At 33.2% G+C, this 14,295-nt stretch overlaps 1 protein-coding gene across 1 annotated transcript; it reads left to right on the forward strand.

The window, feature by feature from the left end:
• Nucleotides 1-11,871: 11,871 nt before the first annotated feature.
• LOC112459257 (GPI transamidase component PIG-S-like) lies at nt 11,872-13,591 on the forward strand. Its single transcript, XM_025023621.1, has 3 exons — nt 11,872-12,140; nt 12,662-12,892; nt 13,581-13,591. Exons 1-3 carry the CDS (start codon nt 12,092-12,094, stop codon nt 13,589-13,591), a joined length of 291 nt encoding a protein of 96 aa, XP_024879389.1. The 5' UTR covers nt 11,872-12,091.
• Nucleotides 13,592-14,295: the final 704 nt, after the last annotated feature.

The raw sequence follows: 14,295 nt of genomic DNA on the forward strand, positions 1-14,295 counted from the left end.
ATGGTGCAATATTATAAATTATAATATTAAAATATTAATGAAAAAAATAAAAAATAGAAAAATAAAAAAAGAAAGATAAATAAAATATAAAATATAAGTAAAATCAAGAGACACGGTGTCTCGCGCCAAGTACACGCAAAGCGAGACCGTACCGTGACTCTTTTACGCGACGCGATGAGTTGTAAGTACCCGAGATTTTGAGATCTTGATAATGATTGAACGGATCGAGTTCTAAGTAGGCTCAATCGATAGCTTGGTCGATTTATATAATAAAAGTGTTTTTATTTTTCCTCTACGTGCCCTACGAGCGGAGATATTACGATGCAAAGTCCGAAATGTAAATATTTCGATTAAGATACGTCGTTATTATTATCGTCGTCATCGCCCTAAAAAATTGTTGTCCCTTTCATTTTTTCGACACTATGCGGCGCTAATATCGCTTCTGATGATAAACCGTGCGCGCGTTATTTTTGACCTAACAGATAAATCAGATCGATATGTATAACTTATGACTTATCGGCTAGGATAGAAAGATATCAAGGCTGTAAAAAAACTTGGCGCTGCTAGACCGAAATTTAATAAAGTATTATACTAAAAATTTTTGATTAAATAAAAAAACAATAAACATAATTTAGGGAAAAATACGATGGGAGTAAAAAAAGCAGTGCCAAGTTTTTTTACAAGAAAAATTTATTTATTTTATTTTCATTAAATATTTTTATTTTGTACTGTTACCTTTTTAATTCTTTGTGATTAAAATGGTTTTTTGTAATATTATAATTTTGTTCAGGAGAATTAAAGCTACTACCACTTGGGTTGGAATAGGAAGACCCTTGGATGGAAACACAAAGAGATATGTACCACTTGGGTTTTATTTTTTAAAAGTAGTTGCACAACAATGTGTATAATCCACACGCGCAGCACATGTATATGAAAAGAAATCGCCAACGTCCGAAGCGGGCATGGTGCTTAAGAAGAAGTTGCACAACAATTATTTTTCAAAGCAATATATATATTCTCTTTGTAATTGGCGCAATTTAAAGATTTCACATCTTTTTTTGAAATACATGTCACTTGGATTGAGTTAGGTAACACAAATTTATGATATAATAATTTTCTTAAGGAGAAATTGAAGCTACTACCACTTAGGTTGGATTTTTGGATTTATACATATCACTTAAGTTGAGTTAGGTAACATAATTTTGTGATATAATAATATATTTTTTAATTTACAACATTGCGCGTGTACTTGGCGTCTTTTTTTACCTTTTTCAAAAAAGGTAATTTTGTACTGATAAATAATACATAAGGTAAGATAAAAAAAGATTATCGAATGCCGCTAGATTTTATATTATATAATATAAATAATCTTCTTAAAATTGATAATTTGTCGAATAAGGAATGAAAATTTTACAATATTAGATGCTTGCTATAATTTTTAAATAATACTTACGATCTTGCCAACTCACATTCACATTCACAACGATAAATATCTGTTCACCTCCAGAACGAATGTGGCAAGATTTAATTGTTTCGAATTTGATAATTCGCGTTTGATATATAGTACGGTAACATATACCTAATCAAACATTTGTTTTCATTTTTACGAAATTTTGCATTTAATTAAACATAAATTTAGATTAAATTTATTATTATGGATATTTTTTTATTTTTACTACCCATTTTTGTACGTATTTTTCTCTAAAAAAACTCAATTTATTAATATTATTCATATTTTCTCGAAAACTTTTTAATGGGAAAAAAGTCTTGTTTTTAAGCGCATTATTAGTACTCAACATACTTATTAATTGTTATATAACTTGATATTGCGTCATCTAGCCTCATCATAATTCAATTGTTTTTTTAATCTTTCGCTATTGGCACAGTTACCGGATCTCGTTATGGAATTAGTGATTGTCGAAAGTGACTCGTATTCAGATGATCTTACAATCACGTTGTCACATGGCCGCAAACTTAACATTGAACTGATGTTTCGTCATACCCGTACAGCAGAATACTGACGACCAAATTGGATCTGGTTCAATTTTATCTCGAAGGTTAAGAGAGCGGGAAAAGCGTTTGTTGCCTTCGTAGATGAGAATCAGTGAACTATTTTAAAATGTATCTCAAAAATTTAGATTTAAAAATTCAACTTTTAGTATGTCATTATTTAAGGAGTAAATTGGATTTAAGGAATTATATATATCTAGAAGATCAACAGAATATATATCAATTTTTGTGAATTTTTATGACAAATATAAAAATAATGAATAAGTACATTTTTTGGCAAACAAAAATATGTAATATAAAATAGACAATAATGTAAAGTGTATCAAAAAATATCAAAAAATGAAGAAGTAACAACAATCTTTGAGAATGCTGTCAGCTTATATAGTATCAGACATAATTTTACTGTTTATTTGAAACAAAAAACTAAATTAATTTTTGAAGTAGATGAAAAAACATGATTTTTATGCTAGCCATTTTCAAAAGAATATTAATAATATCAAATTTTGTAGAATAACAGTAACTTAAAATTGACATTTTGATTTTTAATATTGAAAAAAAGGCATTAAAAATGTAAAAAAAACGCAAAGTATATTTTTTATTTTAATAAAAATAGTATCTACTATTTAATAAAAATCTACGGCAATCTACGCAAAACTTAATATATGTTAAATGATGAATAGATAGTGTTCTTTAGCTTATTATTCAAAAAATGATTAAAAAACAAGGAAAAAGACTAAATATATAAATGTCATAAAAAAGAGTGAAATAAAAATGTTATACCAAGTATATTTAGGACAACAAGTAATAGCTTGTAAAATATATTTTTTACACGAGGTTACATTTAAAATAATATTGTATAATATTTTAAGAAATTCCTTTCTATAATTGCATTAGACATTAGACAGAGAATGTTAACATATCGGATGAGGAAGACATTGAAAATGTAGGGAAAACATGTACAAAATGATCCCTTTAAGGGATAAATTAATTAATGGTATGGAATAATGTGTTTCTATTTAAATCTTTAATGGTCTTTGGTTTAGTGGTTATCTAACTACAATTAATTGAAACAGAGTTTTGAATTAATGCTGCTAGGTATATATATACAGGTATACATATATATATATATATATATATATATATATATATATATATACCTGTTATTATAATATATATATATTATAATTAACGTAATTAAAATTTGAACATAAAATTAAATTAAAAATTTTGAACATTAGATAAAACTATAAATGTCGAGTAAATAAAAATTATATAATTATTAAAAAAATGAAATAAAAAAAAAAAAATTATAGAAGTATAAAATTATAAAATAATAAATAGGTGCGAGGGATTATTTTGTCTCAAATGACATTTCAATATTAAAATCTAACCTAAAATTAATTAAGCCGGCAATCAAATCACTACAAAAACATAACTTATTAATAGCTTACAGCACATTGGTGCGCGTTTTGCTGCTGATATATTCGTTGCGCGCTGTTCTGCAGACTGCTAAGATGGTAATGCTGCTGATTTTTGCTTCATATGAATATTTGGCTTTCAGACCTGAGAAGGTTTCTAAAAAAATATATATATAATTACAAGAAATGTCAAATCTGTCAATATTTATTTGAATTATATTTACTTTGAATTGGAAAACAAAGTAATAAATACTATAAAGGATTATTAAGAACAAATTACGTTTTAAAAAACACCTTAATTGATATATAATTTGTATAATACTTTTGGAGCATGTCTCAAAATTTCCATAAAAGCATTAATTACATTATGTCTAATTTTAAATTTAAAAGCGATAACGGTTGCATTTCTTTTTGCTCTTCAATATCAACAAAATCTTTGTCATCTGTGACCACTTCTAAAGAGTTATGTACTTCATCTGACAAAAATTCTTTATTATTATTGCCACTATAAAGTTTGGCAAATACTAATTGATATAAGTCTGATCATTACTAAAAGAAGGTGATGTTGAAACTAATGATTGATCATTTTAATTTTCAATTCGGCATTCTTTTATACGTTCGGCCGATGATCCAAAATCAGTCACACCACTTAACAATTCTAGCAACAAATAATCTTTTTCCGTTTTTTCTTGTGCTAATTTGTCTCTTATGTCTCGAAGAAATATCACGGTTACTTCCCTTTTCCATAATATTACAAAAATTATTTATTATTATGTAACCTCTATAAAAATAACACAATTAAATACACATTTAGTTGTACAGCAGTTACATACAATCGTATGAAAATTTAAATCTATTACAAAATAAGAACTTACTTTTGACTTATTATTTAATTTAAATTATTTTTTACTATATAATTTAACCCTCAGTTACCTAACCAGGGTCTAAGACCCTGCACGTTTTTAAAACTCGCGTCTTTTTTGAACGCGCAGTGGGGGGGGGAGACTCCGGACCAGGGGGGAAAAAGTTTGAAAGTTCTAGTACTAGCCTGCCCACTTGCAAGAGTCCGTTCGTTCGAAGCAGCCGCGGCAGAAAGTGAAAAGTGGAACGATAGGATCTCTCAGACCCTGGTGAGGTAACAGCTTGACAAAAACAATATTTGTAAAAATACAAAGTATATAAGTAAATCTTATAAAAACAGTGTAGTTATGCAATATAATGATGGAAAAAATTGTCTGTGTTGTATAAAAAGTAAAATATTGGATTTTATTGGTTTATAGAATCAAATAATACCTAGTTTTTCATGTGTCTATTTTTAATAAGTAAAGTATTTTTTCATGCATTTTTATTGCATTTATTCAACATTTTTACAGATTTTATACAAAAAAGAAACATGAATTTTTATCTCTTCATAGCCGCCATTTTGTATTAATCATATAAAACTTTTTGAAAAATATTTTGTTATTTTTCTACATATTTATATTTTATGTCCAACGTCGCAAGTTTTACTATTTAAAAAAAAGTCTGTTTTTTAGAGACAATAATATTTGATCGATTTTCTTCAAAATCATGAAATTTTACTTTGCAAAACAAATATACTTTTTGGAACCAATCGTTATGACACTAATTTCTTCTTAAAGTACAACTCTTGACCTTTCGAATTATGTATTATTGTTGTGAGCGGGGATGAAATAACGTACACACCAGATCCATTGAACAGAAGGAAGTGAATATCTATATTGTAATACGGAACGAGTAGGTAGGATACAGGATATATACGCACGGTACAACGTGAATCAAAGTATAGCGCCGGATTCAAATACAGACTTAAATGCATTCACACTCTCTAACGCGCCTCCTTGAATGCATTTCATTTAATGTTTGTTTCTTAAACCTAACAATTTCGTTAGTTTCGCATGTTTCGGCTTCGGGAGAGCCTTAGTTAAGATATCCGCAATCATGTCATCAGTTGCCACGTGTTTAATAATAATATCTCCTTGATTTTGCATGTCCCTGATGAAATGGTGGCGAATATCAATATGCTTAGTCCGCTGACTTGTACAAAAATTTTTGCTTAAACTAATAGCACCGTTACTGTCAGAATTTATTATAATACTATAATCGCGCTTCCCAAATATTTCGTCCGACAGATTTCTAAGCCATTTAGCCTCCTGACATGTAAACGACAACGCGATGTATTCGGCTTCGACCGTCGATAGTGCCACTGTTTGTTGCTTTTTGCTATACCAAGAAATGGCCGATCCGTTTAACATGAATACACTGCTACTTATGGATTTTCTGTCTTTTATATTATTTCCCCAATCCGCGTCACTAAAACCTATTAGATTATGTTTTTGCTCTTTGCTATATTTTATGCACATATCCGACGTACCTTTTAGATAACGTAATATCCGCTTAAAGGCGGTCCAATGAATATTACGTGGTTCTTTATTAAACCGACTGACTATATTTACCGCCAACGATATATCGGGCCTTGTTATCTGCGCGACATAGAGTAACGATCCTACCGCTTTTAAGTATCGCTGTCTAAATTCTTCGGTAATTTTTTCATTATTCGAGTTATCCTGAGTGACCTCCTCATTGAGATTGACGTGCGGATCTGCCGGGGTTCCAACTGGATTACAGTCTTCCAGTCCAAATTCTCTAAGTTTCCTGTTTGTGTATTCTCGTTGTGTTAGACTTATTTCATTTTTTAAATTATCCTGGTGTATCTCGAATCCCAAGAATTGTTTAGCTTTTCCGAGGTCTTCTATTTCAAAATTTTTGTGTAGATAATCTTGTAATTTTTTTCTTTCTTTTTCGTCTCTTGTCAGGATTATTATATCGTCTACATATACAGCTACAATTATCATGTTTTCTTTTGCTCATTTTACGTATATGCAAGGATCTGCTTTTAATCTTCTTAGTCCATATGACGTTAGTTTTCCATCTAATTTTTCGTTCCAAGCTCTACCACTTTGCTTGAGACCGTAAATAGCTTTATTTAACTTCCATATCTTCCTTTGACTTTGACCTTTATGAATGTCTTCGGGTGGCCATAGATATATCTCTTTTTTTATTTCGCTGTTCAGATAAACCGTATTGACATTCATCTGTGTCGCCGTCCATTTTTCTGCAGCTGCTGTTGCCAATAGGAACCTGATCGTCTCATACCTGACGACTGGGGAGAAAATATCTTCATAGTCTTGCCCATAGATCTGCGAGCACCCTTTGGCTACCAGACGAGCTTTAAATCGTGGTTCAGACTCGTTTCCTTTTTTTTTTGGAATACCCATCGAGTATTTATCGGTTTTATTCCATCCGGTGGATCCATTTCGCACCATGTTTTATTCTTTTTTAAAGCTTTAAACTCTTCTTGGATCGCATATTTCCATTTCTCACATTCCAAGCTGTCCATAGCTTCTTCGTATGTATTAGGGACTTCTGAATTCTCTTCGATTACCAAATATGACACGTAATCCGGTTTCGTCACCGGTTTCCATTTTCGTGATCTACACAAGGTCGTTCCTGTTGACAATTGTGCGTTTGCTTCCGCATTATCTCTGCATATTACTTGTTCTCGTGTTCCTTCGTTAGAGGCTTCCTCGAAAACGTCATCTTCCGATGGATCTTCTATCGTGTCGTTATCACAATCGTGTCCCGTTTCTTCTTGCGATTGTAGTTCCGAGTTCTCCTTTACAATGTAATTTATCGTGTCTTCTATCTCTTTTTGTTTTGTAGTTTCGACTTTCTGTTTCTCTCGAAAAACTACATCTCTACTTACAGTAATTTTCCGCGTCTTAACATCAATAAGTCTATAGCCTTTTGTATGTTCCTCGTATCCAACAAATGTGAGCTCATTCGCCTTAGGATCCCATTTGTCACGTCTCTCTCGTGGAATGTGTACCCAGGCTCTGCATCCGAAAACTCGAAGATGTTCTACGTTTGGCGGTTTTCCTGTCCAGAATTCTTCTGCTGTTTTATCTCTCAGAATACTCTCAGGACTTCTATTCAGTAAATATACTGCCGTCGCTGTCGCTTCCGCCCAATACTCCTTTGGAAGACTTGCATCTATTAACAGACATCTCGCGCGCTCTACAATGCTACGATTTGCTCGTTCTGCTAACCCGTTCTGCTGTGGATTATAAGGTACAGTAGTTTGATGTGCAATACCATATTTATGCAATACAATCTTAAATTCTTTACTAATATATTCACGCGCATTGTCCGTTTTTAACGCTTTAATTCTTTTTTCGGTTTGTGTTTCCGCGAATGTCTTAAATTTAATAAATGCTTCGAATGCCTCACTTTTGTGTTTAATAAAATATACAAACTTTTTTCTGCTATAGTCGTCTATAAATGTAATAAAATATTTTGCTCCGCCTATTGAATCTCGCAACATCGGACCGCAAATATCTGAATGAACTAAATCTAATAAATTTTTAGCTCGCTTACCACTAGACGGGAAGGGTTTCTTACTAATTTTCCCTTGTACGCATACATCGCACGCTTCTTCGTTTCTATCGAAGTCTCTCATTTGGTCTCCATGGTCCTTGGCTAAACGCTCCATTCCACGTTTTCCAGGATGACCCAATCTTCGGTGCCAGATGCTTCCTCGTCTTGTTTCTTCCACCGTAGCGTAAACCCGTTCTGACATCAGATTTAGCTTATAGACGCCCCCGTACGTACTCGCTGTAGCTAACAAGTTTCCATTTGAGTCTGCGATCGAACAACCAAACTTTGTTATCTTGATTCGATGATTCTTTGTCGCTATCTTCTGCGCTGATAACAGGTTGGCTGCTAAGCCCGGTATGTATAGAACGTCATCGATTCTGATTCGCTGCTTCCTTCCTTTGTCCAGCGTTGTGATCTCTGCAGTTCCGATCGCTTCTGCTCTCATCTCGCCATGATTTGCCGCAGTTACTTTCTTGTCGCACTTCTTTGCCTCCTTCAAACAGATTGCATTCCCTGTCATGTGCGATGACGCACACGAATCGAGATACCATTCGTTGATTTTGGTATTTTCTTGTCTAAACGTAGCAAATGCTTTATCGGTCGAATCTGTTTTATTTTCCGCATCCTTCTTTGGTTTGTAACGACACTTTGCAGCTAAGTGGCCTGGTTTGCCACATGTAAAGCACTTCCTCAGCTTATTTTTATCCTTTGCAGTTTTCTTCTCTGCTTTAACGTATAGTGCTGCTTCCGTCCCTTAATTGTTGTTGTTCAACCTTGCACTTAACTTCTTGCAATAGCTTCGTCCGCATCGAATCCGTTGTAATAGGTGTGCTGGAACTCTCTAGGCCCATTATCATTGGCCTATACTCCTCTGGTAATCCAGATAATAATAGCGCGCCTACCATCTCGTCCTTAACCTCAAAATCAAGCTCTTTCAGGCTATGTGCGGTAATCGTAATACGATTGACATACTCTTCTATAGATGCGCAATCCACTAACCTCGTTGACGTCAGGTTGCGCAAGAGACCCTTCCTCGTTAAGCCTTTATCCTCGAAGGCGTTTTTCAGACGGTTCCATGCTTCCTTCGGTGTGTCAGCGTCTTGTATGTGTCCATAGTTCTGCTTCTTTATGGATAATATAATTTTCGCTCGTGCCTTCGACATCTTTTTTGTATCATTGACGTACTCCGGCTTTTCTAGAACGCATCCCCACAGATCTTCCGCTTCCAGGCATGCTCGCATCGCAAACTTCCAGGACGAGTAATTTTCTCGGCCGACTAACTTTTCGATGTGTCCAAGACTATAGCTTCCCGAATCTTTTACGGACGTGGCCATCTTTCTTTGTCTTCCCACGCTCAAGATTTCGTGCCGTTTTTCGCGTTCGGGATTTCGTGTTTCTAACCTTCTTAGCTCAGCGCTCGTTACTTTCTCCACACGTGCTTTGCCACACGTACAAGCAATTTGATTAACTCGGTATTTGCCCTGGGCCCATAACCTGTTGTGAGCGGGGATGAAATAACGTACACACCAGATCCATTGAACAGAAGGAAGTGAATATCTATATTGTAATATGGAAACGAATAGGTAGGATACAGGATATATACGCACAGTACAACGTAAATCAAAGTATAGCGCCGGATTCAAATACAGACTTAAATGCATTCATACTCTAAAAATTATAAAACAATAAATCTACTACCACTACTAATATCCTTCTTCTCTCACTTTAATCCTTTGGACCAACGGCTTAACGTCTCTTTCCGAAAGACGGAGCCCAGTTTTCTCCGCACAAGAACCTATCTTGCACGGAGGGGCGCAGCTATCGGAAAAACATTCCATGCTTCATGACTCTAGTGGACTCGAACCTGGTTCCTCAGATTACGAGTCTGGCACTCTACCACTAGACCACACTGCCGTCCTAAGTTTCACATACATTTTGACATGATTATACATATATAAGTTTATATAATTTATATATAAAGTGTATATAATATATAAGAATTAAACATTTATCCATGTAGATTATATATGATTATATATAACCATGTATAAACTTGAATTCGGATTATCTGGATAGATGGCATCCGATAGGATTTATTTTTCGTATTTAAAATTTGACAAACAGTGGTATAAGAATGGTATCAAGAGACACGGCAGTATCTCACGCCAAGCAGCGCCAAGTTATATGTAAATCATTTCACTTTTGATTCTAGCTTTTGAAAAAATATACACTTAATTTATCAATGCTTTATTCCTTAATCGAAGTTAACAGAATTCTTTTTTAATATTTATTGATTATATATGATTATATATATTTAGATATATATAATCTCATTATATATGTACATATATGATTATATATGATTACATCTAATCCCCTTCCCAATAAATATTTTATATACAATAAAACGCAAAAAAGCCTAATTTTGTTATATATAATTATATGTGGTTATATATAATTATATACGATTATATCGAGCCATTTTTATATATAATTATATCTAATGTCGATTTTATATAAACATATATGATTATATCTGATCATTTTTTCTCGGGATTTTATTAAATATGTATCAACTATGTGTTTAATACATTTATACATTATATATATATGCGCAGTATACTTGCTATGTATTTCAATTTTAATATTGCATATCTGTTGCGTTAATTACGTATTTAACACGTTATATTTGATATAAAATAAAATGAAATGAAAATGCAATATTGTTACGTATTTAAGGTTTCTGGCCTTCTGGGTTCTTGTCGCGGCCATGTTGGAATGTGACGTCAGAAGCGAGAAATGACACGTTGAAAATTTTTGCATGGTATTTCCAAATAAAAAGATATTTGCTTAAAATAACACTACAAATCACTTCAGCACATTTCAAAAATACTCCGAGTTGCATCCCTTTCCCTTGACAGTTATTAAACATCCGTAAAACGAATGTGAAACGTTACAGGCTTATGTGCAGGCGCATAACTAGGTTGTGTATTACATTCATTTTACGGCTATTTATTAACTGTCAAGGGAAAGGGGTAGACCCAACCTGAACTCGGAGTATTTTCGAAGTGTGCTAAAGTGATCTGAAGTGTTATTTTATGCAAATACCTTTTTATTTGGAAATGCCATGCAAGAATTCTCAACGTGTCAAATTTCAACGTTTCTCACTTCTGACGTCACATCTCACGAGATGTCGCGTCGGGAAAGAGCCCAGGAGCCTTAATATATATTTGTAATGAAAAGTGCTGTGTGGCTTAATATCTTAAAGTGGGGTACTACAATTTTTCCAACCCTCTATTTTATTATTCTCAACCCTTTGAGGTATGTACGAACGAAAAGAAAGGTGGTACAAACCGAGCTTAATTTAATGCATATTTGAAAAAATTTGTTTCTTAATGTCGGATGCTAGGTTCACATAAGTAGTAAAAACAGTAGGTTCACTTTGAGGCGGCACCTTTGATCTAGAGGCTACACACTCGCCATGTTGTTAATTGTGCACAGGCCATAATTTGAATGACAACAGATGCTGGTTAAAATGTTTAATATGTCTAACATATTTAATATGTCTAATTGTCAAATATGATTTCAAGAGCTGTCACGAAAAGAATTAATAAAACATTTAATGCTATTCAAATACAATTTAATATAATTATTTATGAATTAATCTGGACGGTTATTAATAGTTAGCAAATTTAAAAGAAATATACGTAATGGAAATGTAAAATAATAAACATATGAATATATGAAAAAGCAAGAAAGATAATACACATATGAATATGAAAAAGCAAGAAAGAATTATAAGAAAATATAATGAGAATCAAATTATTTTTATAATATGTTATATATTTAAAAATTTATTATTTTTTGTTATATGTACAAAATTTTAAAAGAAACATCCGATGTGATGGAACTACAATACGTACAGCTTACAACTGCTGGGCTGCGGTTCAATTCGCGCTCACAGCGCTGAAAGCATCGCTCTATCTTCGTTTGGTATTCGATGATGCTTACAACGCTGTAAACTGTAAACGTGAATCGGACCGCAGCAGTGAACAGCTGTTTAACAGCCGCCGTATTCTTGATTATGCAGTTCGGTCATGCACGAGAGACAACCGTTAGTACCATTTTCCACGGAGTGAACCTACTGTTTTTACTTATACTGTACCCTCAGTGAGCATAAAGAGCGAGCTCTATGCTGGTTCGCGGCGATGCATTGTGCAGGAAGTAGTACCGGGCGGTACGGCGAGACGGAAGCAGGTATCGTACACTTATCACTACGCGATCACATGAATCTGCGACAACACTTAACATAAAATAGCAACAATGTTTAACGCAATTACACTCACAAATATTTAACGCGAACGATGGATACGGGATACGGACGCCCACGCAAAATGCAAGACGCTATGCGGTACGCGAGCAGATACTCTCAACGTGAACAACGAGAACACACCACAACACTAATTCTCCGGCGACACGCGCACACCTTCTATAGAATGCAACACACGAACACCAGGCGCGAAACGTGAACGTTCCAGAAACGCAACGTTCCTAAAAAAACAATTACACACTTTCTGTCAGAAAGTTACACCCCTATCCTTAACTCATTCTGCATAAATATAGTATACACATATGCATACATATACACACATATAAATTATTATAATATGTATAATGTACATACATAATTTATTCATAAAAATATTTGTATACTTTAATATTTAATATAATGTAATTGTACGCATAATTTTGAAATATTATGTCATTTTATATTATAGAAAAATACAGAGTGTACGCGAGCGTATCGTTCGCAGTATTATTATTGGGGATTGGCGTACCTCTCTGGTGGCACACTACAACGGTGCCTCGTGTTACACTTCCTTATGCCGGAATTGATGAATTATCGCAACTGGACATTAGAATTACTACAAAGATTACTGTCGCGGCGCTCTCACACAATCGTGCCGAGTTGTTCGCACGTGAAATCAGGCGAACGTTTGTAAACGCTGGTAAGTGAGAACGAAATGTGAAGAATTTATAAGTGACAATTTATTGCTATGATATTGTATATTGCCTGAAAAGATTCTAATAACTTTAATGATTGATAAAAATGGTTCTCAAAATATTTTAAATGCTAAACTTCAAATCATTGTAAAAATCAATGTTGTTGCGACTTTTTCTTTCTCCGATGATGATAAAATCCATAAAATTTATACGGTGATTTTGTTCCATTTCAAATGTGAATTGCAGTCTGCCATATGATATGAAATGAAAATGTCAATTACTTCTTTCTTATTTTTGAGGGTTACAAGTACAAGATCATCTACATATGTATTTGTAATAAAAAAGTAGATATAACCCGATTTTATATAGTGCTTTATTTTCTATATCTTGTAAAATTATATCAGTTATGATTGATGATAGGGTGAGCATCCCATAGAAATGTCAAACATTTGATAAATTAATTGTCTCGTTAAAGGTGAAAAACGTTGACGAAAAAATGAATCTGACTGTTATTAAAAACTTGTTTACTGACATTTTTATGTGTTTCTTAATGTAAGATCATCTATTTTTAACCTATTTATTGCTAGTTCAATAACATTTGAGAAACAACGTCTAGCGACGATAGTCTTATTGCAACCTAAAAATCCTGCAATCATAGACGTATATAATAGACTGAACATTGGTGATTTGTAGGCAAGATCTAAAGGACAGAGATATTAGCCCAGTAAAATGACAAAATTTGGAGGAAATAATACTGACTGGGCTGAAACTTTGTAAACAGGCTTGTTTTAGGGTACTATTTAACATATTAAAAGTCCCCACAAGTAGACGCTACGTTGCGGGCAGGAGAGGGTCCAAAAGGTCTTAAAAAAAACAGTTTTTCGCAAATAACTCGGAAAATATCAACTTTACGGAAATTTATGTAGATATAAAAATTGTAGCTTACAAAATTTCGCACAATTTCGTTTTTTTATTCAAGTCTGTACGACCAAATGGAGCAGAGATAGAATTTTTTTAAACATCGGTAGTTTTGCGACGCAACGAAAACGCGTACGCGCGTCGCGCATTTTTTGCTAATATCTCGAAAATGGACTCTCAAATCTAAAAATGCTTAAAATAAAAGTTGTAGAGAATCAAATTACGAACAATTTCGTGTTTTATTCATTTCTGTACGGTCCAAATTCGCCGAGTTATTAATTAAAAGACAATTTTATTTTATGTTGATAGTGGATGTTTTGCATGTAAAAATCAGTATTGACGCCAAACTTTTCAAACTTGACTCTGCCCAAAAGTTTTGTCAGTACATCACTAATTTGCTCATTAGTACTAATATATTCAACTGATATTATATTATTGGACACTTTATCTCTAACAAAATGCATCTTAATGTCTACATGCTTCAATTTGT

Source organism: Temnothorax curvispinosus, unplaced genomic scaffold (genome assembly GCF_003070985.1).
Source record: "Temnothorax curvispinosus isolate PA1 unplaced genomic scaffold, ASM307098v1 QBEX01000030.1, whole genome shotgun sequence".
Lineage (NCBI taxonomy): Eukaryota > Metazoa > Arthropoda > Insecta > Hymenoptera > Formicidae > Temnothorax > Temnothorax curvispinosus.

What these genes read in the sequence shown, in the direction of transcription:
- LOC112459257 (XM_025023621.1), top strand. Translation starts at nt 12,092, where the DNA reads ATGCATTGTGCAGGAAGTAGTACCGGGCGGTACGGCGAGACGGAAGCA. An exon ending in GTACGGCGAGACGGAAGCAG is followed by an intron (nt 12,141 to 12,661) that starts GTATCGTACACT and finishes TTTATATTATAG; the next exon opens with AAAAATACAGAGTGTACGCG.